Below are 26172 nucleotides of genomic sequence, written 5' to 3'. Positions count from 1 at the left end.
GAGGTGGTAAGCTAGCCAGGTAACGAGAAGAGAATGAGAAGAGAATGGAGCGAAATGAGGGAATGTCAAGGAATAAAGACACGAATAATCAAAATATCTCTTTGATTAATAGGAAAATAACTCAAAACCTATGTTGTGTTTTTATGTACAAACCATATCTCGGTATCTATACATATATATATATATATATACTCCTAAACTACCTAACTTGTAGAATAAGATTGCAATTAGGAAACATGACCAACTTGCCATATTTATTGATTACTTGGTCTCCAAGGTCCTGCATGACTTTAGGATTCCAACAATCACCCCCGAATCTCTAAGTCCTTCTAGAGAATTCTTCAACCCCGATCAAGCTCCGCATTTCCTTGAACTTGGTTCGAGCTAATGGTTTCGTAAGAATATCCGCCCTTTGTTCTTCACCGGGAATGTATTCCACCTCCACTTGTTCCCTTTCGACACAATTACGAATGAAGTGAAACCTTGTGTGAATGTGTTTACTCCTTCCATGAAAAACGGGATTCTTAGTTAGTTCGATAGCCGACTTGTTATCAACTCTAAGAATAACTTTCTCTTGTGCTTTGTTCATTATTTCCCCAAGAAAATCTTGAAGCCATATTGCTTGACATGCACTCGCTGTGGCTGCCATGAACTCAGCCTCACAAGATGATAAAGCAACGGTGTCTTGCTTTTGTGAACACCATGTAATTGGTGATGACCCATAGTAGAAAATGTGACCGGTTGTGCTTCTTCCGTCATCCGGGTCAACATTGTGGCTGCTATCACTATAACCAATAAGCCGCTTTTGTCCCATTCTTTCGTACTTAATTCCGTATCCCGTTGTTCCTCGTAAGTATCTTAGAATGTGTTTGATTGCACCACCATGTGATTCTCTTGGACTTTGCATATATCGACTAACAACTCCAACCGCATATGCCATATCGGGTCTTGTTTGCAAGAGGTATCTAAGGCATCGTACCACTTTTCGATATTGTGTTGGGTCGACTTCGGGTTCATCTTCGGCCTTCGACAATTTATTTCCTGGTTCCATCGGTATGTGGGTTGGATTGCAACCATATAAACCAGCTTCTTTTAAAATGCGTTTAGCATATGCTTCTTGGTTTATAGTAATCCCCGATTCTTCTTGCTTAACTTCAATGCCAAGGTAATAAGTTAATCTTCCAAGATCCGACATCTCAAAGTTCTTGGACATATCTAATTTGAACCTCTTGATCATGCTTAAGTTTGTACCTGTGACAAATAAGTCATCAACATAAATTGCTAAAATTAGCAAGTTAGATCCTTCACATTTCCGGTACACCGATGGTTCTTTCATGCACTTTTGAAATTTCATATTCTTCAAAATCCCATCAAGCTTCGTGTTCCATGCTCGAGGTGCTTGTCTTAGACCATATAGTGCTTTTGTAAGGCGATATACTTTATGCTCGTTGCCCTTCTTTATATAGCCTTCCGGTTGTGACACATAAACAGTTTCTTTTAATTCTCCATGTAAGAATGCTGTTTTTACATCTAAGTGGTGAAGCTCCCACCCATGAGTAGCTGCTAAGGCTATAAGAAATCGAATAGTTTCAATTCGAGCTACCGGGGCAAACACTTCCTGAAAATCAATACCGGGTTGTTGCACGTAACCTTTAGCAACCAACCTTGCCTTGTATTTATTAATGGTGCCATATGCATTTTTCTTTAATTTGAACACCCACTTGAGTCCAATTGGCTTCACCCCCATAGGTTTGTTCACAAGAGTCCAAGTATTATTTTTGTTTATCGACTTGATTTCCGTATCCATGGCCTTGACCCATTCTGGTTCTTTCTTCGCTTCTTCAACCGATACCGGCTCGTCATTGGTTGTTAGAAGGAGTTCTTCGAGATTGTCAAGATCAAGCTCATAATCTTGAAATCGTCTTGGAGGTACTCTTGCTCTCGAAGGTCTTTGGTTTGCAGCTCCTTGTTGAACATAATTATTTACCGGACTTAGTGGTTCATTGTCTTGTACATCCGCTCTGTCTCCAATCTCTTGATCCGATTCAATTGGATCATTGTTTACATCGTTTCCTTGGTTGTTGTTCACATCTTCTCTTAGATAGTCCCATGTTATTATGAATGAACCCGGTTCTTCATTGTTGATTCCTGCTTCTTTAATCCAATCCCACCCTTTGGTTTCATCAAAAATAACATCTCGACTCACGATTATTTTTTGTGTTACCGGGTTAAATAACCGGTAAGCTTTCGCACCTGGTTCGAAACCAACATGGACTAGTGGTCTTGATCTTGCATCCAACTTCTTTTGATTAACCGGTTCAACTTTTGCATGTGCTAGACACCCAAATATACGAACATTTTCTAAATTCGGTTTTCTTTTATACAACTTTTCGTATGGAGTTGTATCACCAAGGACTCTTGTGTAGACTCGATTGATTAGATTTGTTGAGTGATTTACCGCTTCTCCCCATAAGTAGTTTGGAACATGCATTGCCTTCATTATACTCCGTGTCATGTCCATAAGAGTTCGGTTTCTTCGTTCCACAATTCCGTTTTGTTGTGGAGAGTATGGGGCGGTGAGATGGCGTTTAACTCCGTTTTGCTCACAAAAAGAATTAAACTCGAGAGAGGTAATTCACCTCCTCGATCACTTCTAAACACTTTCAAAGGCTTTTCAATTTCATTTTCCACCAAAGCTTTGAATTTTTTGAAGTGTGTAAACGCCTCACTCTTTTCTTTTATGAGATAAATCCACATAAATCGTGAAAAATCATCAATTAGTGTAAAAATGTACCTATTTTGACCTTTGGTTGCCGGCGTGATCGGACCACATAAATCTCCGTGAACAAGCTCCAATGGTTGTTTTGCTTTGTATGTCGTCATGGTTGGGAAGGACTTTTTCGTTTGCTTGCCGACTAAGCACGATTCACATAATTGATTCTCATGATCTAATTGAGGTAACCCTTTGACTAAACCCTTCTTGGACATCTTTTTCATTGACTCGAAATTGATGTGCCCAAGTCTTGCATGCCATCGCCATGCATCTTCACTTAGTCTTGAATGAAGGCAAATAGGAACTCCAATCTGTAATTTTATTTTATAAAGGCGGTTTGAAGTTCTTTGTACTTTCATTAATAGGCAATTATCGGCATCGTGCATGGTTAAATAGTTGTCTTTCATTCGAATATCACACCCAGCTTCAGTTGCTTGTCCGAGACTTATAATGTTGTTCTTGAGATCCGGAATGTAGTAAATTTCCGTCATCAGCCTTTGTTGACCTTTCTTGCCTTGGAAAAGTATAGCACCTTTTCCCTTGATTTTTACACACGAGTTGTCTCCAAATTTAACCCTACCGGTTATGCCTTCGTCAAGCTCGGAGAAAAATGACCGGTTCCCCGTCATGTGATTGCTCGCCCCATTATCCAAATACCACACATCGTTTTCTTGTGAGTCGTATCGAGACGGTATCACCTTCTCTTCATTCAAAAACACGGTCTCGTGTAAAAATACGGCCTCGTCGGTATCGTCATATTCAACAAAATTACTTTCTTGTAATTTTTTGATTCGGTCCGGACATTGAGATGCAAAGTGGCCTGGTTTATCGCACCGGTAACAAATAATTTTGGATCGGTCCTTTTTTGGTTTACTATTTGGATCAGAATTGAAATTGGGCCTACTATTGGATTGGTTATTATTGGACCGACTATTATTTGATTTTCTTTGGGCCTCTTTTGATTTAAATCTACTTGAGCCTGTTCCATTTGATCCATTTGACCCACAAGTTACGGATCCAGTTGAGTTATTGAACGCATGTGTTCTGTTCCCACTCCCAGACCCGTGAGCCTCCATCGTTTTCCCCTTTGCTTTCCAATTCCGATTCGATGATCCACCATGCTCGACGAACAGAGCTTGTTCTTTCTCACCACCGTAGGAATCTTCTTCTCTGATCCTCTCTTCATACGCCTTCATCCTTCCGACTACATCATCGAAGTTTGTACTATTTAAGTCTAGAATCTGTTCGAGTGATGCTACCATATGAATGAATTTTCGTGGCAGTGATTTAAGGAATTTCTTTACAAGCTTGGATTCGTCGATTACAGATCCTAATGCCGCCGATTTTGAAGCAATTCCAGACAACTTTCCGGAGAAACTGTCGATCGTCTCTGATTCGTTCATCCTGAGGCGATCGAACTCGGCACTTAGGGTTTGAAGACGGGCCTCCTTCACTCGATCAGCCCCAATGTATCGAGTCTTGATTGCATCCCAAAGCACCTTTGAAGACTCGACATCACCAATTTGCATTATCAAGCTTTCTGGAATTGCCTGATAAAGCAACCCCATAGCAAGGTAATCTTTCTCCTCGTTCTTCTCTGTTCCAGGGTCAATCACACTCCAAGCCTTATGAATTCTTAAGACTACCTTCATTCTTAGTGACCAGACCGTGTAATTCGTGGAATTCAACATGGGACACTGAACAGAAGTTGATCTGGTTTCTTTCACAGTCACCGGTCCTCCGTCGTCCCCTTTATCAGCCATGTTAACCTTACTTGTCAACAGGTAAGAATTGATTCAAGGCTTCTTGACTCAAGCTCTGATACCAATTCAAGGAATAAAGACACGAATAATCAAAATATCTCTTTGATTAATAGGAAAATAACTCAAAACCTATGTTGTGTTTTTATGTACAAACCATATCTCGGTATCTATATATATATATATATATATATATATATATATATATATATATATATATATATATACTCCTAAACTACCTAACTTGTAGAATAAGATTGCAATTAGGAAACATGACCAACTTGCCATATTTATTGATTACTTGGTCTCCAAGGTCCTACATGACTTTAGGATTCCAACAGAATGTGGGCTGTGATTGGTTGGCCTCAATTTGTTTGTTTTGTTTTTTTTTTCAAAATCAATTCTAATTAAATTGTTTCACCACCGCTCCCAATCTTTTAGAAGGTGTTAAGATTTGTTAACAAGGGATAATGCACTCAAAAGGTAAGATAGTTTAGATTGTGTATACATTTAGTCACTTATATTTATTTTTGTACATATTTAATCATTTATGCTTTTTTTGTACATATTTGGTCATATGTGTACACTTAGATTGTGTACATATTTTAGTCACTTATGTTTTTGCTTTTGTACATATATGACAATCAAGCATAATGGTCATATGTGTACAAAATAAAAAACATAAGGGACTAAATATATACAAAAAAAACATAAATGACTAAATGTGTAAAAAATAAACATAAGTGATTAAATGTGTATACAGTCTAAACTATGTTACCCTTTGAGTGCATTATCACTTTTAACAAATGTTTAGATGTCTTAACAAAATCTGATGTGACAGCGTGCTAAAAGTGTTACCACTCTCTTTAGCGTTAAAAGATCGAGACATGTCTGAGACCGCTAGATATACCACAAGGAGGACCGACCCACGACCATCGATCTAGACCGAATTGGGATTACTGCCTACCACCAGCACAATCCTTTTAATCCTACACCCTCAATCCAATGTCCTATTTTATGCAAACTTCGATGTCATCATTAGGGGTGAAAGTGAGTCAAGCTATTCGGGATCGACTCATTAAAAGCTTGAATCGAGATCAAGTTAAACGAACCTGAGCGGAGATCAAACCTATATATGAGGCTCATTTATTAAACGAGGTTGAGTCAAACTTCAATCAGTGATATATATATATATATATATATATATATATATATATATATATATATATAAAATTCTTTACAAGCTCTAGCTGAGCTTCATACAATAAAATTCAAATTGTGAGTCCCTTATAACTTAATTGAGTACGAACCGAACCAAGCCTGATTCAGTTACGTAGTTAATTATCTATTCTTCTCGTAATAATTTCGCCTCTAATAATAAGGATACATTTTAATATTGATGTGTATGTGTGCATAAGTATGTATGCTTGTGTGTGTCCATAAATGGATGTGTGTGAGAGAGAAAGAGCGGAAGGGGCACACAGGAACAACACAAGCTGGAGTTAAAAAAACAAAACCATAGGGCGCCCATAGTATACCAACGGTTTATCCTCTTCCACATAGACATAGCCGTGTGTTATATATCTATTATCCTTAACCTTAATTTATTATGCATGTGCCTCTCAAACTGAAACAAAGGATCGATAATCTAAAAACTAACAAATGGCACCGACTGCGGCCATGCTTACGCTCGTAGGAGAAGCCCACCACCACCGCCACAACCCCACCACCAAGTCGGCGGCGGCGGCGGCATCTTCACCCCCATCTCCACCATTTTTTCCGGCGAAGAGCTCTGCAGTGAATTGGGTTTTGAAACTGATCCAACCTCATCAAACATATGAAGCAAGGACATCAATGGTGGAGGATCAGATTGAATCCGGATTAGACAAGAATTTCAGGTAGTTGTCGAGATCGGTATAACTGGTAAAATCAAGAACGTATGAACAACCATGTACATTAGATACAGAGTTCATTAACAATTACAGAATATGTGTTAATGTATATACCCTGTCATTTTCATTCTTGTACTTTTGATTCAAAAAGATGAAATGCAAATAGATTTTGCATGGGTTCTTATTTTGATGATGATGGTATTAAATCTAACTTTTTTTTTTTTCTTTTGCAAAAACGAAAAAAGAAAATCAAAGCAAAAGTTTGGGATCAAAATTCAAATCCATTTTAAAGAATGCCTTCTACGTTATAATTACTATTACTAGGTTAAAATTATGATTAACAAATTAAATAACATAGGTCATAACAAAAATATAACCATTATCGTAGATTTGCAAATACTTTGTTATTGTTATTACAAGATTCCTATATATAAAATATTTTATTTCACCGATTATTTTTCCACCGTTCAAAAATTTCAATAAAAAAAAAAACATTTTACAAAACAGTTTTCAGAAAATAAAATGTTATATAAAAAAAGTTTTTTTTTTTTTTTTAAAATAAGAATAAATATTGTTTAGTGTTTTTAATTTTTAATATTTTATTATATTTATTTTTTTAATTATTGTTGCTGAAACTTTAAAATAATAAACATTTTTTTTTCGGGCTGCCTGCAATACATATAATATACATTTTAAATGACATTATTTAGCGATATATTTTTATTTGATTAAAATTTCTTTTTATAAAATAACATTTTTTTTCATTATTTGATTTAATTTTCCGACTACATGAATGTTCATTCCATTACTTTGTTATTCCCTTTCTTTGTGATAACATTTCAATGTTTCCTCGTACCAAACAAACCTAATAAATCACATATGTCTCTATATGACATAGGCTCCAATATTATATGTTGGCATAAATTCAAGAACTTTTTTTTCCAAAAAGAATGATTATTTGGAAAATTCATATTTACACAAGGGAAAGCTCCCCAGATGGAATTGATCTCTTCACAAGCTTAGCCCATGATTCATTGGTCTCCATAATCACCTTCAAAGCATAATCCTGTAATCCAATTCAAACCATCTTCAACCCTCAACTATCAAAATGTAACAACTTTATACCTTATAAAATTACAAAATTTCCATTTTTAGACAATACACTCCAATTTACAATATCCTATATGCCCATTGCTATCATTAACTCATTACAAAAACAAAACTTGATATTGATTTGGGTCTAACAAAATATTCTCTTTAACTTCATGATATCAAAAAGGGTATTTTTTAAATTCGGCAAAAAGTCAAATAGTCAATCAAAATAAATTCATACCTTATTAGCTGCTTTGTTGCCAAGTCCAAATTTATTTGCTGGTTTTCCATCAGGGATTTTATAATCTCTAAACCAATCTCTAATTGCAGTTAAAGTCCCCTAAATTTACCAAATTCCCCCAATTAGTCTCTTAAATTGAACTCAAATTGATGAAATGTCACGTAATTCTAACTTTAATATGTTCTATGAAAGATTAAATCATTGTGAGAGTCGACACATGGTTTTATAAAGTGTATGAAATTTAAAGGGAGAAAAAATTACAGGGAAATGCTTGTCCACGTCATCAACATCGTTCACAAGTGGGGCCCGTGGATCATCCAATGAAATTGCAACAATTTTCCAATCAAGCTCACCTTCATCGATCATAGCTAGACACCTTCATAAGTTGGCCCACTTTCCCACGAATTTCACCAATTTCAACCACATCAACTGCAAAAAATCAATTAAATAAAGTTGTTATGTAAAATGCCAAAACTCATTAGCTAAATACGAATATTAATAGAAATTTATCAAGTTAAAACACAGAATTATCGTAAGTTCGCTACTAAAAGTTTTGTAAAATGCCAAAAAGAACCCTTAAAAGTTGATTCACCATTTCACCTGGGTCATTATCTCCAAATGCACCATCTACATCAGGGTTTGCTAATGATGGATCTTCCCATGTTTGTGGAAGCAACCCATAATTCCAATTAATGTTATACCTAGAAAACAGGGGAATCAGTTGTAACAACGTAAAATAGAAATCAATCTTGTACAATTATCGATTCAACCAAGATTCAGGAACTCCATAGATGAAGTATCATGATCCAATAACATAAGAAAAAAGCTCTCGAAAATGGTGCACGAGGAAAAAACACAATGTCTTACGGGTAATATCTAAGTTTCCCTTTTTTTGTATCTTGCTTAATTGGGGTATAAATTTCATCAGTAGCAACCTCCATTTTTGCACTTGATTCTTTGGGGATTTCAACAATGAAATTGAATGCTCCATCACCCAAGTGCAGCGGTATATCATGCCAAGGTGAAATCTGGAACACAAAACGATCTTCGTTGATGCAAGCAGAAAGATTGATACAGATATATTCAAAATGAGGCGATCGAGGAAAATTTCTGTGAGTGTGATTAATCATCTAATTCGGTAAAGCAATCAGAACTACACAGCAAAATGGAGAGAATGCGGTATATAGTGAAACCTTTTTGCCAGAATCATCGACGAAGAAGACTCTGTAATCTAGGGTTTCAGGTTGTCCTTACTCTTTGATCTGGACATGCGGCCTGTAGAGGGATTTACAGGTGAAAAGCCTTTTACTTGAAGCTAATCTGTTGTGGGTATTGAAGCAATGTCTTAATCTATTAGGTTTTGAGAATGGAGTGGTCGCGGCTTTGAAGAACATAGATGATGTGGAGATACTGCTAGCAGACATCATGACTCTAGCGGCCGCCATGGACGATGGGTAGCGAGTGTGATATCCACAGAGAAGGCAAGATGAAGGTGGTTTGTCACTTGTGAGGGTCAATTTTCAACCATAGAGACTGAAGTAGAGGGGGAAGCACACAATTATCGACTGTTGTAGAAGTGGAAGACTCTCTAGAACCTTTTTCCTAAATTATTTGAATTATACAAAGAGAAAATTCGGATAATAACAAAAAAATAAAAAAAAACTGGTTTCAAGAAAATAATCGAAAAATCAAATTTTGAAAAATGATTTCAGGATGCATCCTCTGCGGAATCATTAAATGCTCATTGATTCTCTACAACTCTGTGGAATTGTTGTTTATTGATTTTTTAATTTTTTTTTAGTTTTTAGTTTTTAGTTTTTAGTTTTTTTTCATTTATTAATATTAATTTTTTTAAATACACTAATATCTTATGTGATTATGTAAATAATTTGACAAAAAAAGGTTTAAAATAATAAACTTATGTTTGATATCAGTCCGCATAACTCTTTGGGAATCCACCCTCTGCGGATCCATTAAAGTCTACGGATCCAGCTACAGCTCTGCGGAATGTTGGTTTTTTAATTTTTTTTTTCGTTTTTTTGTGTTCATTTTCGTTTATTAATATTATTTTTTATAAATACACTTATACTTTATGTGATTATTATGTAAAAAAATTTGAGAAAAAAAGTTAAAAATAATGAAGTGTTTTATGTAATATGTTTGCTACTGATGTATGTTTTTCATGTATTTGTATTATTTTGTATTTTTGTTCTATTGAAGAAAGTAAAAGTTAACTCAACTAGGTTTGTAAATAACCTAATAATGAAATGTCTTTTATATATATATATATATATATATATATATATAAGAATCAATGTACACCTCTGCGGAGCAATACACACCTCTAAGGATCAATGTACAACTCTGCAGATCTGTGCACATCTCTAAGGATTAGTGTACACCTCTGCGGATCAGTGCATACCTCTAAGGATCAGTGTACACCTCTACAGATCAATGCACACCTCTAAGGATCAGTGTACACCTCTGCGGAGCAATACACACATCTAAGGATCAATGTACAGCTCTGCGGATCTATGCACATCTATAAGGATCAGTGTACACCTTTGCAAATCAGTGCATACCTCTAAGGATCAGTGTACACCTCTAAGGATCGGTGGACACCTCTGCGGATCAGTTCACACCTCTAAGGATCAGTGTACACCTCTGGGGAGCAGTACACACCTCTAAGGATAAGTGTACAGCTCTGCGGATCTGTGCACATCTCCAAGGATCAGTGTACACCTCTACGGATCAGTGCACACCTCTAAGGATCAGCGTATACCTCTACGGATCAGTGCACACCTCTAAGGATTAGTGTACACCTCTGCAAAGCCGGATACAGCTGCGGGTATGTTTCCTTCTTAATATCTTGTTATCTTATGGTTGTTATGGAGTATTTTATATCTGCTAGTCTCGTTCGCATGATTCATGGTATGGTATTCGTTAATCTTTTCGTCAGGTTTATCGTATGATCGGGGGTTTTGGTATTGGGAGACTTAGTTGGTTATCATCCTTGGGGATTGAAGGTGGTGAATTAGGCTTTTTGGGTCTAAATGTCGTGTTTAGCATTTGCAATTTGATGGATACTCAGTTGGGGGTCGAACTCCTTTAGAGTTCGAGATGTGCAATGTCGGAAAGTGACTTTGTGGAGGTTGCTCATTTCATAATTAGATCAAGTATAAGAGAATTTATTGAGTAGGATTGTGTAAGTGATATCGGTTGGGTCACTGGTGGTTAGTAGTCAGTGCTCTAAGTGGGGAGAATTGGAAAATTCTCAGGAGGATCGATAGCATAAGAGGTCATTTAGATGTTTGGGTTTCAGCAATATTTCAGTTACCCAAGAGCGTGGGCTGGTATGAGTAGGTCAGATGAGTGGGGCGGGATACAGACCAAGGTTGAGCCTAGGGTTAGGCCAGGATTTGAGTATATAGAATGTAGTTAAAGTTCGGAACCCCAAGAGGGCTAGAACAGTATGTACGGGAGAGATTCCCGGAAAGAATGGTTCAGGGTGACGTAAGACAGTCGTGAGCGGTCCGGACAAACTGAAGGCCAGAAGGCGTACCAGTCAGACCGAAGGCTCGGGGAACGGTCCAGACAGGCTGAAGGCCCAGGAGGGCGGTCCAGATATGTTGAAGGTTCCAAGAGTGGTCCATATAGGCTGAAGGCCTGGTAAGGCGGTCCAGTCATGCTGAAGACTCTGTATGTGTTAGGGGGTTGGTACGAGGAAAATGAGGAAAAGCGTCACCAGGGAATGATAATCGATATGGTCTGGCCCCAAGTATTGATCATGTTAGTGGAAAGTAGTGCATAAACCCGAGAGTCCTTGCGAGCAGATTCAGAGTATATGGAAGTTCAAGAATAGCAATTGCTCTACATGGATAACGTAAAGTGAAGTGTAGATCAGTAGCACGTGCAGGTGCAGTAAGGGTTGTTGAGTGGATTTCCTTGAAAGGAAAAGCATGTAGCTCCGGAAGGAGCGTAGGTACTCCAAGAGGAGGAAGTGGAGTAAGTGGATTATCGACAGTGCTTCAACTATTGGTAGTAAGTACTAGGATTGTACCAGTGGTGTGTAAGCACATCCGGATTGGGTGTCTGTTGAGGTTGCAGAGGGATTTCCGATAGTGTAGAACCAGAGGAGTTCGGAGTGGATGAAAGGAGGGAGCCTTGGAATTTCTAGTATGGTTGTGATTAGGAGTTATGTAGGTAGCGAAAATTCATTCTGGAGATATCTGGAGGTATCATCAGTGTGTCGGGTTTTCCAGCCCGAGGATGTGGGATCAGGTACAACATGTGTATGTGATTAAAAAGGAGAACTCATGGGAGTTGCTCAGGAGCTGAAGGATGTGTCATCCTGTCAGCTCGGAAAGAAACGAGTTGAATTCGGAAAGGAAAGCAGGATAAGTCCCAGGAGTGAATTCGATAAAGGATATGTCAGTCGAGAAAAGGGGTAGCAGCTTGGTACCGGGTCAGGACTCGGTGGTTCAGGGAGATATCTAGCTTGGTAAGGGTCAAGTGAATGTTGTGAATTGGAGTGATGAAAGTATCATTGGGTGATCATTGGTTAATAAGGGTTGTTATCAGAGAAAGAAGTCGGTGGCCGACTTAAATTAGTTGTCGTAACTCTGGGAGGGAAGAGTTGGACTTTATAGAGGTCCAATAGCAGTGTTCAGAGGAACTTGGGTCGGTTGAGACCAGGAGCTGTATTGAGGGAGTGTCATCTGGGATGTGTTGTTACAGGCTTCGAGGACGAAGCCTAATTTAAGTGGGGGAGAATTGTAACACCCCAAGTTCAGAAGTACAAGTTTAGGGTTCTAAGTGTAAGTATGGAAGGTTGACTCGGCAAGTCGATAGATAGACTCGATGAGTCGGGTCGCGATTCTGGACGCATGTTAAGTGATCAACTCGGCGAGTCGGTAGATGGCCTCGACGAGTTGGTGCTGAAAGGAGAAAAACCCTAATCCCAGAAGTTGTACCCTATATAAAGAGGCCGTCAACCGCTTTCTGGGAGGATCTCCCGAAAGAACGCTCCGACGGTCAAGTTAGAGGGTATTTTAGGGTTTGTGTGTGTATTCTCTCCAGAAAGCTTTGATAACTTACCTCGCAGGTCTGAGAGCACATCCTTTTATACCTAGCGCACCTGCGTAAGCCGTACCAGACAGAATTGCTTTTGGGGAGACATGATCAGAGGCGCTGATTGGAGGGTCATACACCTTCAATCGTTAGAGCGCTCTCATTGGCTCAAGCGATAATGCTCTGATCCTACTGCTTGTCTCATGACCGTATCTTTTGTACTGGATCCAGGAGCGCCTCTTGGCAGGCGCGAGCCTTTCACCTGTGCGCTTCGCTCCCGGGGACGCCAGCGGGCGCTGAGCCTGCTGGGCTGAGCTTGGTTGGCGTGCCCGGCTCTTGGGCTAGACGCGGTTCTGCTGTGCTTCCCTAGGCACGCCATCAAGTCCCCCAGTCCAGTAGTCGTAGCGTTGCAGCGCTAGTTACGATGTTCTAGGCTTAACTAACTGACGTGTGTTAGTTTTTCTTTATCCGCCACTCCGCCTTTAATGGCGACATGACTGCGAGATATGACTGGAAGTTACGTCATTGTGCCAGCCATTTAAATGTCCCGCCTCTTCCACTTCCTTATTAAGGGTCTCTGCACAATTTCTCTTGCCTTATCTGCTCTTCTTTTCCCTTTTTGCGTTCATCTTCCATTTTTGTTCATGGAAAACCTTCCCGGAATCATTCCGTTCGCCGCCGAGTATCGTCAGTTGGCGATCTCTTATGGTTTGTCTTCTTTGGAGGGTGTGGAGTTTCCCTCTCGTGGTTCCATTATCTCCTCCCCCTGGTAAGATTAGGGTTTATCTAAAAACCCTAGATGCTGGTATACGCTTTCCGCTAACGGATTTCCAGGAGGAGGTCCTCCAGAAAGATGGTTGTAGCCTCCAGATGTTGACCCCCAACGCAGTTAACAAAGTGGATGTGTCTGAAATGATCTGTCGGACCAACGGGTATCTTCCAGATTACTTTGTCTTCAAGTTTTTCTTCCGTTTCCGTGCTACCGGAGATAAATGCACTTTCTCGGCTCAACGAGGGGGGCACGTTTTAGTCCCCGATGGGCGTACCCCCAAAAATTGGCAAGATAAATGGTTGTGGGTGAATCAGGAGCTGGTTGGGAGTGGTTGCTACTGTGCCAACGTTTTCGTCGATACCATCCCTAAACTCTTTCCCCACAACCAAGGTGTCGCCGACTACTTGAAGGGTGTGCAGGCATCCGCTGAAGATTACTCCGAGATGCTTCTTTATGGGGTAGGGATGAGCCCCTCTTGGAGGCGGCGTGGAAAAATGGCGATGTTCTTCTCCATCGTTGATGGTGAGTGTTGTATCCATCTTTTCCCTTTCGTCCCCTTATTACTCCTGTGTTATTTATATTCCCGTTCTGCTTTCCTTAGGTGCTGAGTCTTCTTTGTCCATGGATGAGGCGCTGCGAAAACATTATCGGGGCAAGAAGGAGTTTCACGAGGTGGATATGGTCGATCATCTTCCTCCACCTCACTGGATGGATCAACTTGCTCTAACCGCCTCCCCTCCCGTTCCTCCGACAAGTTCATCGGCATCCGAGGAGAATCCACTGCATGCTCGCCCCATTTCTGTTGTCATGCCCCTGGGTGGCGTTCCTTCTTCCTCCATGGAGGATAGCGAGGACAGCAAGGAGTGAATCATCGTTGATGTCCGGCGGATGCAGGCGAAACGAAAAGCTGTACAAGCCATGGGTGAGCCAATTACTGGCGCACCCACTGCTACCAAGAAGATACATACTAAGCACATATTTTCTTGCCTGCTGAGTTCTATGAGTTCCACACCAACTGGTGTGATAGTGATCCCTGATGACGACACGCAACAATCCGAAGGGATCAACAAGGCGACTGAACAGCCTGCTATTTCAGACTTCTCTTATATTCCTTCTCCAAGTGTTCCGTTTGTTCGTTCAAAACTCTCCCCAACAAAAGGTTTTGGTGTCCCTGGACAAGCTGCAGTCTCTAAGGATGGTGGTTCTGGAGATGGTGCTTCTGAGTCTGCTATTTTTGTTCCATCCTGGGATCTTCGCAATGACTCTTGACTCTTTGTGCGCGCCCATGCTTTGGAATTTTCGCGCCACGCCTTTCCTCCAACTGTAGTTAGAGATATGGAGGCGATGGGTAACCCTACCCTTGCTCACAATATGGCCTACGCTTCCGCGCAGGCCATGTGTTATCTTGTTGCAAGTTCCCGGCGCGTCCATACCCTTGGCGAGATGGAGACCGCGCATGCTACCTGTGGATCACGTGTGGCAAGTCTGGAGCGTCGTCTCAGCGAGCTTGGTGATGATCTCCGTCTATCTGAGAAGAAGTGGGAGTTGCTAGCATCTGAGAAAAATGTCCTTGATGAAGCCAGGGCCATGTTGGAGGCCAAGGTTGACTCTCTCACACAGATGAGTGAGGGTTTGATGATTCAGGTGGAGAGTCTTGAGCGTGATGCCACTGATCGTGACAAGCTTTTGTCGTCGCTACACTCGGATATGGACGCTTCTCGTCGAGACCTGGATTGGTTAGTGCGTGTTGGTGTTGTTCGTATTGTTGATAAGTTGATTGAGCATCCTGATTTTACCAATGCCATAAGCCTCATCCGCCATGCTGCGTTTGTGGCTGGGGTTGAGTCCCTTCAGAAGACTTCTGGTAGTGGTGGTGGTGGGGAGGTAGTTGTTGGTGCTTCTTTGGTTGGTCCTGCGGTTAGTGTAAACGATGCTCTTTTGTCTTTTTCCAATATGGATCACGCATCTCTGTTGGGTTTGGGGGAGTTAGGTATTGAAGGTCTTCGGGAGTTATGTTCTTTTGGTGGTTCTGAGGGTACTCCAAAAAGTGTGATGGGTCAGGAAATTGTGCCGGTGGTTGAGGTTGATGCGGGGGGAATGGTAAGGATGGTAAGGCTGGTGGTGAAGGTGATCGTGGTGTTGGAGCAGGTATTTTTGATGATAATGTTGGTGAGGTGGCCATGGGTGATGGAGAGGATGTTGGGGAGGTTGCCCCGACATCGTGTGCTACCCCTCATGGGGTGTGAAAATTTCTCTACTTAGTTGGTTTAGGTTTTGATGCTTCTAACTTGTGTAATGTTTAGACTTTTAAAAACGATGCTTTATTTTCCTGGATGCATATTTTGTATGCTCTAAGCATTGTCTGTTTTTTGCTCGCTTTGCTTATCGTTTTGCTTGCTTGTTTATTATACATTATTTAGGAGATACAGCACCCTGATGCGCTAGGCATTTCATTTTGCCCATGCTATCGTTGACACACTAAGTGTCAGTATTGGGCGCTCTTGGCACCCAACGATCGAGTTTTTCATGTGAACATTCAATCGTTATAAATTAATACACTAAATATCAAAGATCAGCAATTGCATTATCATTATATATTGACCGCAGACTTTTAAATACACTAAGTATTGAACTCATGTCACTAAGCATGGACATATGTACTCTAAGTACTTGGGATGTGCTACACTAAGCAGCACATTGGTCGGCTGGGGTTGCGACCCTTCCCTCTTTGTTTAAAAGAAATACTTCTTCAAGTTCCTAGCATTCCACGTTCTTGGAATCTGCTTTCCTTCCATTGTTTCTAACATGTATGCGCCATTCCTGTTTGCCTCTGTTACTTTATAAGGGCCCTCCCAAGTTGGGCCCAACTTGCCTTGGGGTTGGGCTCGACTTGCCTTGTTTTTTCTTAAAACATATTCACCAACTCTAAATGCTTTTTCCTTTACTCTTTGGTCGTAATACCTTTCTGTAGCGTGCTTGTATGCAACTTGGCTCATTCCAGATTTTTCACGCTTTTCCTCTAGGACGTCCAAATTTATCCTTAGGTTTTGAGCGTTGCTTTCCTCGTCCTTGTTGGTCACCCTTAGTGTGCTCACTGCCACCTCCATGGGAAGCATGGCCTTTGTCTCGTACGTCAGACTGAAGGGTGTTTCCTTCGTACTTGTTTGTGGTATAGTCCTGTACGACCACAGCACCGTCGGTATCTCCTCCGCCCAACTCCCTTTTGCCTTGCCCAACCTCTTCTTGATTCCATTCACAATGGTTCGATTGGACACCTCTATCTGTCCGTTCGCTTGAGGATATGCTACCGATGTGAAACGTTGGCTTATCCCTTTTGTGGTGCACCACTCTCTAAATGGGTTCTCAACGAACTGTAGGCCGTTATCACTGACAAGGATTTTATGGGTGCCAAATCTTGTCATGATGTTCTTCCATACGAATTTTATCATGTGCCTCCCCGATATGCACGCCAGTGGCTCTGCTTCGATCCATTTTGTGAAGTAGTCTACGGCCACCACCATATACTTTAGCTTTCCTAGTGCTTCTGGGAATGGGCCCACTATATCTATGCCCCACTAGTAAAATGGCCATGGGCTGGATATGCTATGCAGCGGTGCCAGGGGGGGCTCGCTTGGACTAGGACGTAAGACTGGCACTCCCCACATTTCCTGGTCATTTCTATCGTATCTTGCTGTATCGTCGGCCAGTACACCCCCATGCGCAACACCTTGCCCGTTAAAGCCCACGCCCCTTCGTGTGCGCCTACCTAGCCTGAGTGTGCTTCTTGTAACATCTCTTTCCCTTTGGCTTGGTCCACACACTTTAGCCATGGGGCCGTAAACCCTTTCTTGTACAATTCCCCGTTAACCATTGCATAGGAAGGCGCTTTTATACATATCTTCCTAGCCTCCCCCTGGTCGTCTGGTAACACCCCTCTCTGTAAGTACTCATGGAACGGTGTCATCCATGTGGGTCCGACTGGGGCTAAGGCGTTCACCTGCTGCTCATTTATATTTCTTTCGCGAAGTACCTCCACTAGGACCTTCTTCGACAGATGGTCGAAGCATGTGGATGCCAACTTACTTAAGGCGTCGGCCCTTTTGTTTTCACTCCTAGGTATCTGCTTGATTGTGAACCGCTCGAATAGTCCTAACAATTTGTTTACCATCTTTACATACTTTCTGATATGTGCATAATTAGTTAATTATTTAGCATATATTCTTAATCATTTTTAATTAATTATGTGAATAATGTGGACAAAAGGTACTTAAAATGTTTTGAATTTTGTTTTCAGTCCAGAAGATATGCTTGGAAGTAAAAGGGAGCAAGGGGAAGCAATTGAAGACCAAAGAGTGAAAATAAGAGACAAAATACCACCTACTCGGCGATTAGACGACTCTACTCGGCGAGTACACGAGGATGTTCCAGAAGATAGCTACGATTCCTGATTCAAGACGGATAACTATGCACCTACTCGGCGAGTTGGTCCTGCTACTCGCCGAGTACACCCTGTTTTGAGATATCTATAAAAACCGAATCTTTATCCAATGGGACAACATTCCTAGCGATTTTTGAAGGTCAAGCTGCGACTAAGAGCCCTAGAAGACGCTAAGGAACCTTAAGCTTCAATCTTTTGAAGAATTCAAGCAATTAGGTTAATCCTACCACTTAGATTTAGGAATTGAATATGTTTGATCTAGTAAACCTTGTTTTTATGTTTGTTTCTACTGCAACTATGAACTAAATTCGTTTTTGTTTCTGTTTGGGGAATACCAAGGAACTCCTATGGTTTAATTATTAGTTTTTTTTATTGTTTATTGGTGATTTATTAAATTAAGTTTGTTAAAGAACCTTATGCATTAGTCACTACTATTTTCTGTTAATTGGAAGACAATTAGGCTGCATGAACATCTCTTAGTTGTTAACCTCATATGTCTATGTGAACACTAAACCATATGCTTAGAAGTAATGATTATGAAACTAAGATTAACAAGACAATAGGAAGATTAATGTGTGAGCTTGTTTGAGAAACCATCAAACAAGAGGTTAATTGAATTAATAACTTAATTGACCATTACAAATCTTATTTAATCCAAACCATTAATCTAGGGAATTAATTAGTTTAAACACTTGATCACCGCTTAAATTAGTTAATTGTCTAATGGTTAGGAGTAATGAACATGAACCTAACCATTATAATTGGTAACCAATAGCAATTAATCTATTATAAATACAAATAACCATAGGAGTGAATTGGTTGAACCTAAATAGAAACATCTTTATCAAATTTGGTGAATAGTTGTTGCTTTAGTTATTTAGTTAATTTAGTGTGCCTAAGTTTCTAGTCTTGCAAAACTAGAGAAACCCCTTTTACTTTTATTAGTTGTTTTAGTTAAAATTAGTTATTAGTTTAATTTTCCGTTCCCTGAGTTCGACACCTTACTTACTAATCTATACAACTAAAAGACAGGTTCACTGCCTTTGTGTGTTAAATTTATTAATTAAAAGTAGGGATAAAACAAGTGCATTTCACACACATCAAGTTTTTGGCGCCTAACTTAGACACAAAATAAACACACGAAAGGCAGTGTACCTATCGATTAGTAATATAGATCAAGCAAGTAGGGTATCGAACACAGGGAACGGTAAACAATTAAAATAAATGCTAATATTATCTAAATAAAACAAGTAAAAAAAAAGAGTTTTCTCTAGTTTTGCAAGACTAGAAACTTAAATACTTTACTAACACGCAAACTATGCAACTAATAGCTAAGAAAACAAAGATCAACTAAATTCAATGATTAAAAAGGCCTTCTGTTTAGGTTCAAATCATTTGTTCCCATGGATGATTTTATGGTAAATATATCGGATTAATTCTTCATTGGTTACCGACTAAAGTGATTAGATTCACATTCGTTATAGCTAATCCTTAGAAAACATATTAATTCAAGCAATGGCCAGTTGTCTAAATTAATGAATTTCCTAGTTTGTTGATTCGGGTTTAGAAAGATTTGTAATTATCTAATCAAATTGGTGATTCAATTAACCTCTTGTTGATGGTGTATCACACAAGCTCACACATTAACTTACGTATCTTCAAGTTAATTTTAGTTTCACATTCGTTATTCCTAGACATATAACTATGTGGTCACATAAATCATATGAAATTAGCAACTAAGAGATGCTCATACAACTTAATTACTGATTTATTAACAGAAGAATAGTTATTGTTAATACATAAGGTTCTTTAACAAGCTTAATAAAACATAATCACCAATGAAAATTAATCCTAATCAAATAATCAATCCATGTTCACGAATTCATCTACCTAAACAGAAGTTATGAGTTTTTAGCTCATGATTACAGCAGAAACAAGCACAAAAACGAAATCAATTGGTAAAAACATAGTTCAAACAAGAAATTAGGTAAGAGTAAACTTGATTTTGACTTGATTCTCCTTAAAATTGAATGTAGGGTTGATTCCCTTGCTTCCCACGCTCCAACAACACCTTTAGTCGACAATTGGCCTCCAAGGGTTCATCTATATGCTAGGGTATCGATCTGAAAGTCCCTTTATATAGATTTTCAAAAAACAGGGGCTACTCGGTGAGTCCAGTGACCTACTCGCCGAGTACATCACTTAAAACCCGTGTACGGCAAGTCAGCGCGTCCAGAATCGCGAAAGTTCGATACAATTCACCGAGTAATCGACCCTACTCGCTGAGTACGTTTCGAATCAGCATTTTTTCAAAACACGAAAGTCATCCGAAATTGTGTCTACTTTTCAGAACATTTTGAATCTTGTCAATCGGAGTTACGGTTCATGAGATATGGCGAAAACACTGATGAGGGGTCAAGCTGTCCAGCAACATCCTTCTTTCTTCAAAATCCAAGATCCAAGCTTCCAATAGCTAGTTCCGCTTCATTTTCCTTTCGAGCATGTCTTTGTTGCTGAAAATGAAATATTTAATCTAATTAAGGACATTTTGTTCATTAAATGAGACAAAATCAACATAAAGTATTAAGATCATGCATGAATTTTATAACTAAATATACCCATATCAAAATACCCCACACTTGACTTTTGCTTGCCCCCAAGCAAAACTGAATTTTAGTACACTAATATTACATAAGACACTCCTAATCAAACCCAGCCATTATCCCAAGACCGCAACGCATGCATTTGTGTCTAAAATTTTCCTAATAACCCCCCATACTCCAAATACTCACAATCCTCATAAACATTCGCCCACTTTTTCCGAACAATGCTCATTTTACGCATCCCTCCGAATCCATCCTCAGAAAACCTCTTAACCTCAAGGTATTTTTGGTTGAGCAACCCAAGAATACATAATCTAGACAATTACAATTTATGATACCACATTGGAGCTCTTTGGAATTCTTCACTTCTTTGACATTTGATCTTTAATTTCTTTGAATTCACCACCTTGTTGTTTGATTTTTGGTATCTTCAACTTTTTAATTTCTTCAGAATTTTTGATCTTTTAATTTCATACTTAACTTATTTGCTCCAAAATTCTTACAACTTTTCTAGTAATTCTCTCTTCTTTTTTTACATGTATTCCTCACTCTTTTTTCACTCAAATCCCTACATGCTTAAGCAGGGCGCTCAATCTCAACCTTTATTGGCTAACGATAAAAATTTTCCTGGATACATTTCAGGTTTAGGCTGCTAAACGTATTGCATCCCTCAGGCTAAGTGAGGTCGTGTTTTTGTCCCATGATTTCACTAGAATAAGGAAGCCACAAATGCACTAGAACGTATATAGGCTCAACTAAACATTTGGGTCTTCATAAAATCATCAAATATAATACTAGCATGATCCCTAATTGATTTACCAAAATTTTCTAAATTAGCCCTAACAATTTTAATGCAAAAATTTCAAAATTAACTAAAATTAACTAAAATTTTAACTAATGTAACCAACCCCCTACCCCACACTTAATTTATGCAATGTCCCCATTGCATATCATGCATGATAAAGAACAATAAAAATAAGGAGAGAATTGGAACAAACTCCCATGGGATAGTAGTGGCGAGGTTGATATCTATTATCTTCAGCTCCATCTTTAATTGACTTTAGACATGGGAATAGCTCATCCATGTCTTGGGTGTCAAAATCTCATGTGGTACAGTCTTTAAAATATCGAGGAAAAAGCTTCTTGGAAATGCTCGGAAATGAACTTCAAAAATATAGCCAATTGCCGCCTTGAATTGAATCAAATCGTCGACTCAAAGATAAAAGAATGAGCAACTCGTCGAGTTTTATGTGGAGACTCGCCGAGTTGAATCGTCATATGGGCAGAAATCGTGAATTTTCGTTGGAACTCGTCGAATTATAAGGGTGTACTCGACGAGTTTTCGGCTTTGATCGTGCAAATTCTTCTTTCTGCTTCAGGTTTGTTTTTGAGGTCAAAGAGGGTATTAAGGTAATACATCTCCTTATATTCTTCAATGAAGAAACTCCTTTTTAACCGTTAAAACCATCGGACTTATAAAATCACTCAAATCTTCTAATCTTCTCGTCTACGACTCAACCCCTCACTTTATTTCCTCACGCTTTATTCGTTCATTATATCCTTCACCCTATATTCTGAAAAGATCAAAAACAAATACCAATTAATAATAAAAATAAATCAAAATAAAAATCCTAAATTATCCTTAAATACTAGAAGTTTAGAAAGAAAAAGAAAAGCAAACTCTAATGACGGGTTGCCTCCCGTAAGCGCTTCTTTTTGTGCGAGTCTTTAGCTGGACTCCCAACTTAATAAACTTCTAATAAAATCAATGCCTATCCATCCATTGCATTATATATTTTCTTTTGACCAATGTGTAAAATTTGGCTCGTTTCTTCTAAAATTGGCCAAACAAGCTCGAATTCATGAAACCCAACAATCTTGACAAGGGTTGGAACCGGTTGGATACTAATCAAAAATGGATCGTGCCTCAGAAATTTCTCCAAAGTTGGAGTCGTCACCCCACGCTTCGAAACACAAATCGGAAGAACAGGGGGCCACGTCGTGGTAATGGTCAAACCACAACTTGGTTCTTGCAATTCAGCTTGTTCTTGTTCTTCGTCTGACCTCTCTGCTAGCAATCTTTCCAGCTCCTCCAAGTCTCTTTCTGGATTAAATTCTTCATCTTGTAACTCAGATGTCCCTTTTGTGTTGCGCAAGATGTTATCTAACCATCTTCCAAATTTCTTCAAATCTTCATCTGAGTCATATTCCTCATCTCCTTGCTCAATTTCCTGTACTACTTCCTCAAGAAAAGCATCAAAAGCATCAAGATTTGGAAAATACATAATAAATAAAAATAAAAATAAAAAATAAAAAATAAAAAATTAACTAAAATTTTCTAAATTAGCCCTAGCATCAAGAGCATTGAGATTTGGAAAATACATAATAAATAAAAAAAATAAAAATAAAACTAAATAAAAAAATTAATCAACAAATAAAATAAAAAAATGATAACAATTAGCAAATAAAATTAACTATTTAGAACCGTTCCCCGGCAACGGCGCCAAAAACTTGATGTGTGTAAAAACAACTAGTTTTAATCCTACTAACTTAGACACAAAATAAACACACGAAAGGCAGTGTACCTATCGATTAGTAATATAGATAAAACAAGTAGGGTATCAAACACAGGGAACGGTAAACAATTAAAATAAATGCTAATATTATCTAAATAAAACAAGTAAAAAAAAGAGTTTTCTCTAGTTTTACAAGACTAGAAACTTAAATACTTTACTAACACGCAAACTATGCAACTAATAGCTAAGAAAACAAAGATCAACTAAATTCAATGATTAAAAAGGCCTTCTGTTTAGGTTCGAATCATTTGTTCCCAAGGATGATTTTATGGTAAATATATCGGATTAATTATTCATTGGTTACCGACTAAAGTGATTAGATTCACATTCGTTATAGCTAATCCTTAGAAAACATATTAATTCAAGCAATGGCCAGTTGTCTAAATTAATGAATTTCCTAATTTGTTGATTCGGGTTTAGAAAGACTTGTAATTAGCTAATCAAATTGGTGATTCAATTAACCTCTTGTTGATGGTGTATCACACAAGCTCACACATTAACTTACGTATCTTCAAGTTAATTTTAGTTTCACATTCGTTATTCCTAGACATATAACTATGTGGTCACATAAATCATATGAAATTAGCAACTAAGAGATGCTCATACAACTTAATTACTGATTTATTAACAGAAGAATAGTTATTGTTAATACATAAGGTTCTTTAACAAGCTTAATAAAACATAATCACCAATGAAAATTAATCCTAATCAAATAATCAATCCATGTTCACGAATTCATCTACCTAAACAGAAGTTATGAGTTTTTAGCTCATGATTACAGCAGAAACAAGCACAAAAACGAAATCAATTGGTAAAAACATAGTTCAAACAAGAGATTAGGTAAGAATAAACTTGATTTTGACTTGATTCTCCTTAAAATTGAATGTAGGGTTGATTCCCTTGCTTCCCACGCTCCAACAGCACCTTTAGTCGACAATTGGCCTCCAAGGGTTCATCTATATGCTAGGGTATCGATCTGAAAGTCCCTTTATATAGATTTTAAAAAAACAGGGGCTACTCGGCGAGTCCAGTGACCTACTCGCCGAGTACATCACTTAAAACCCGTGTACGGCAAGTCAGCGCGTCCAGAATCGCGAAAGTTCGATACAACTCGCCGAGTAATCGACCCTACTCGCCGAGTACGTTTCGAATCAGCATTTTCTCAAAACACGAAAGTCGTCCGAAATTGTGTCTACTTTTCAGAACATTTTAAATCTCGTCAATCGGAGTTACGGTTCATGAGATATGGCGAAAACACTGACGAGGGGTCAAGCTGTCCAGCAACATCCTTCTTTCTTCAAAATCCAAGATCCAAGCTTCCAATAGCTAGTTCCGCTTCATTTTCCTTTCGAGCATGTCTTTTTTGCTGAAAATGAAATATTTAATCTAATTAAGGACCTTTTTTTCATTAAATGAGACAAAATCAACATAAAGTATTAAGATCATGCATGAATTTTATAACTAAATATACCCATATCACTTTCCCATCCTTTGATCTCTCACCTCGAAGCTCCCATTGACCTGGTTTGCTGCTAGCCTCGAGTCGGTTAGGGATGTTACAACTTTCGTGCCTATCTGCTTGGCTAGACGCAATCCTGCGAGTAACGCTTCGTACTCCACTTCATTGTTTGATTTATGAAAATCGAAACGAAGGGCGTAGGTTACCTCTTCTCCTTCCGGGCTGGTCAGAATCAGCCTCGCCCCTGAGCCTTCCCTGCTGGATGCCCCATCCATATACAAAGTCCATGAGCTGTTGTCAGTCGGGGCCCCCTCAACTGCCCACACTTTCTCTTTGGTTGGGTCCCCTCTGTCCGGAATTTCTAGTAAGAAGTCAGCTAGCGGTTTTCCCTTAATACTCGTCCTTAGGCGGTAATTTATGTCGTGTTCTCCTAGTTCGATTGCCGACTTTGCCAGTCGGCCTGACGTCTCCGGCTTGAGTAGTATCTATTTGATGGGGTAATTTGTGAGCACCTCAATCTGGTGTGCCTGAAAGTATCGTCTTAGTCATCGTGTCACGTAGATGAGCGCCAGGACCAGCCTTTCTAACGTGGGATAGTTGAGTTCTGGTCCTTGCAGCACCCTACTAACGAAGTATACCTGTTTCTGTTCCCCTTCCCTTTCTACCGTCAATACTGAAGATATTTCTTCGCCTGATGTCGAGAGATACACCTTTAGCGTCTCTCCAGGGATGGGTGATGTGTGTAAAACCAACTAGTTTTATCCCTACTTTTTATTAATAAATTGAGCACACAAGGCAGTGAACCTGTCTTTAAGTGGTATAGATTGATAAGTAAGGTATCGAACTCAGGGAAAGGAAAATTAAACTAATAACTAATTTTAACTAAAACAAATAATAAAAGTAAAGGTTTTTTTTCTCTAGTTTTGCAAGACTAGAAACTTAGACAAACTAAATTAACTAATTAACTAAAGCAACAACTATTCACCAAATTTGATAAAAATGTTTCCATTTAGGTTCAACCAATTCACTCCTATGGTTATTTAAGTTTAAGATAGATTAATTGCTATTGGTTACCAATTATAATAGTTAGGTTCATATTCATTACTCCTAACCCTTAGACAATTAACTAATTTAAGCGTTGATCAAGTGTTTAAACTAATTAATTCCCTAGATTAATTATTTGGATTAAATAAGATTTGTAATGGTCAATTAAGTTATTAATTCAATTAACCTCTTGTTGATGGTTTCTCAAACAAGCTCACACATTAATCTTCCTATTTTCTTATTAATCTTAGTTTCATAATCATTACTTCTAAGCATATGGTTTAGCATTCACATAGACATATGAGGTTAACAATTAAATGATGTTCATGCAACCTAATTGCCTTCCAATTAACAGAAAATAGTAGTGATTAATACATAAGGTTCTTTAACAAACTTAATTTAATAAATCACCAAAAGACAATTAATCAATAACCAATAATCAAACCATAGGA

The 26172-nt window shown here is 38.8% G+C and overlaps 1 protein-coding gene and 1 pseudogene across 2 annotated transcripts; both read right to left on the bottom strand.

Annotated features, from left to right (window-relative positions):
- Window positions 1–7294: 7294 nt before the first annotated feature.
- Window positions 7295–9357, bottom strand: LOC145003841 (soluble inorganic pyrophosphatase 6, chloroplastic-like; annotated as a pseudogene). The gene is made up of 6 exons (XR_013662181.1): window positions 8952–9357; window positions 8626–8786; window positions 8359–8459; window positions 8020–8187; window positions 7759–7857; window positions 7295–7491 (listed from the first exon to the last, which is right to left on the bottom strand). The product of XR_013662181.1 is annotated as a soluble inorganic pyrophosphatase 6, chloroplastic-like (transcript).
- A 6975-nt stretch (window positions 9358–16332) lies between these two features.
- LOC145007274 (uncharacterized) lies at window positions 16333–17022 on the bottom strand. The gene has a single exon (XM_078966242.1). The coding sequence runs from the start codon at window positions 17020–17022 to the stop codon at window positions 16333–16335; it is 690 nt and encodes a 229-aa protein (XP_078822368.1).
- Between the last annotated feature and the right edge of the window lie 9150 nt (window positions 17023–26172).

This window comes from Lactuca saligna, chromosome 7, assembly GCF_052625555.1.
Source record: "Lactuca saligna cultivar CGN05327 chromosome 7, ASM5262555v1, whole genome shotgun sequence".
Classification (NCBI taxonomy): domain Eukaryota; kingdom Viridiplantae; phylum Streptophyta; class Magnoliopsida; order Asterales; family Asteraceae; genus Lactuca; species Lactuca saligna.
Note: the sequence above shows the minus strand (reverse complement) of the source record. Positions and strands in the feature narration are given on the sequence as shown.

Coding starts and splice junctions, on each gene's coding strand:
- LOC145007274 (XM_078966242.1), bottom strand. CDS start 17,022: ATGACAAGATTTGGCACCCATAAAATCCTTGTCAGTGATAACGGCCTA.